The sequence below is a fragment of the Austrofundulus limnaeus genome, unplaced genomic scaffold (assembly GCF_001266775.1).
Source record: "Austrofundulus limnaeus strain Quisiro unplaced genomic scaffold, Austrofundulus_limnaeus-1.0 Scaffold282, whole genome shotgun sequence".
In the NCBI taxonomy this organism is placed as follows: Eukaryota; Metazoa; Chordata; class Actinopteri; order Cyprinodontiformes; family Rivulidae; genus Austrofundulus; species Austrofundulus limnaeus.
The window spans coordinates 672,534-674,231 of NW_013952684.1; the positions used below are offsets into that span (position 1 = coordinate 672,534).

The 1,698-nt window shown below is 39.0% G+C and overlaps 1 protein-coding gene across 2 annotated transcripts in view; it reads left to right on the top strand.

Annotated features, from left to right (window-relative positions):
• The window catches only part of rif1 (replication timing regulatory factor 1), a 101,052-nt gene that overhangs the window by 66,564 nt on the left and 32,790 nt on the right, over nucleotides 1-1,698 (top strand). For both annotated transcript variants that reach the window (XM_014021208.1, XM_014021207.1), the window contains exon 18: nucleotides 395-575. In XM_014021208.1, the coding sequence (XP_013876662.1) occupies nucleotides 395-575 (181 nt within the window). The remainder of the gene's footprint in view (nucleotides 1-394; nucleotides 576-1,698) is intronic.

The window sequence follows — 1,698 nt, forward strand, 5'->3', positions numbered from 1 at the left end:
GGTCAAAAAAATCGGATTTGGGTCAGATTTGCCTGCAGTGTGAACCAGAGTTTGCACTACCTTTTTATTGACATAATATTTACCCATCAATTTTTGCATGATAATTGCATTTCATTTTCATTCTGTTTAATATTCAACAAGTTGAACAGATAATCCACCCTAACCCCGCTACTTGGTATCGGTATCGGTATCGGCGAGTACCCAAACTCAAGTACTCGTATTTGTACTCAGTCTTGAAAAAACTGGTATCGGGACACCCCTAGAATCAAATTATGGGACCTGTTCCACTCCAAGCACTTTTTCAGAATGTAGCACAAGAATTTTATTAAAAATAACAAGGAATGAGCTAAAACTTTTTTTTTCCTTTTTCATAAATTGTCTTGTGTATCTACAGGTTCTTTCAGTGCCTCCAGACACTAGTATCCTGCAGTCTGTTAGGTCCTACTTCACCTCTAACGTTTTCAGAGTCAGTCCTGGGAACCATTTGTCACAGTGCTGAGTCTCTACAGAGCAAGGAGAAGCTGTGGAGAATGTGGAGCTTGATTGTCGTCCCTCTTACTGACACCATATCACAGGTAAGAGGAGCAGGAGAGGGACTAATCAGCTGTCAAGCTGATAATGCCACCAACTGATACAGTCAGAAATAAATATATATCTCCATTTACCCATCCAAGCTCTCATTTCAGAGTCACAGGAAGCTGGTTCAAAACTCCAGCAGTCTGTGTGTGAGAGGCAGGGGATGCCCTGGACAGATCTCAGTCATATCACAGGGACACACAAACATTGTCATGGGGTTCTTTTTCAAACAAACACTTCTTGAATCTGAATCAGAATCCGCCAAACAAATTCATTAGCATGTCAGGAAACCTTAGATTATCCAGTATTTATTTTCTTCTACAGAGCGAAAAACATAAATTAAATAAGCATACACAGTCACACTTTCTTCGGGGTACCTTCTCTGTAACCACCTTACACATTGTCTACTGGCCTCCTCAGTGTCTGGTAGGGACTCAATCTCTACCCCCACCCAATAGACATGACATTTTTTCACTCTTTCAAAAACTAAAGTCTTTACATTTCTTTTAAGTAAAGTACACTTTGTTTAAGCACACTTTAGACAAATTAAACAGTTCATTTTATTTTGTCCAAATCACAAACAAACCCAAAATAATAAATACACAATTAACTTAGTCACGTGATCAAGTAAGCATAATAACAGAATAAAAATGTTTCACCTGCTTTTGTTATGCAATGCGGGAAGCAGCTGTCATATCAACACATACAACAGTGGCAGGTATAAAGAGTGTTTTAATATACAGTATAGACCAAAGGTTTGGACACACCTTCTCATTCAAAGAGTTTTCTTTATTTTTATGATAATGAAAATTGTAGATTCACACTGAAGACATCAAAACTGAATTAACACTTGTGGAATTATATACTTCACCAAAAGTGTGAAACAACTGAAAATATGGCTTATATTCTAGGTTCTTCAAAGTAGCCACCTTTTAAAAGCATACAGCTGCAGCTGCTCTCAAGATCGCTAGTTTAAATCAGGAATAAAAGTGTTTGGTCTTGTTTGACTGAAGTTCGGTCCATTAGGGCTGCAGCTGCCCCGCTGTCTTTCTGCCTTTTTTTCCCCTCTTCCCCTCCCGCTGTGCAGGACGTACTGCTGGTGTGTGTGTGTGTGTGTGTGTG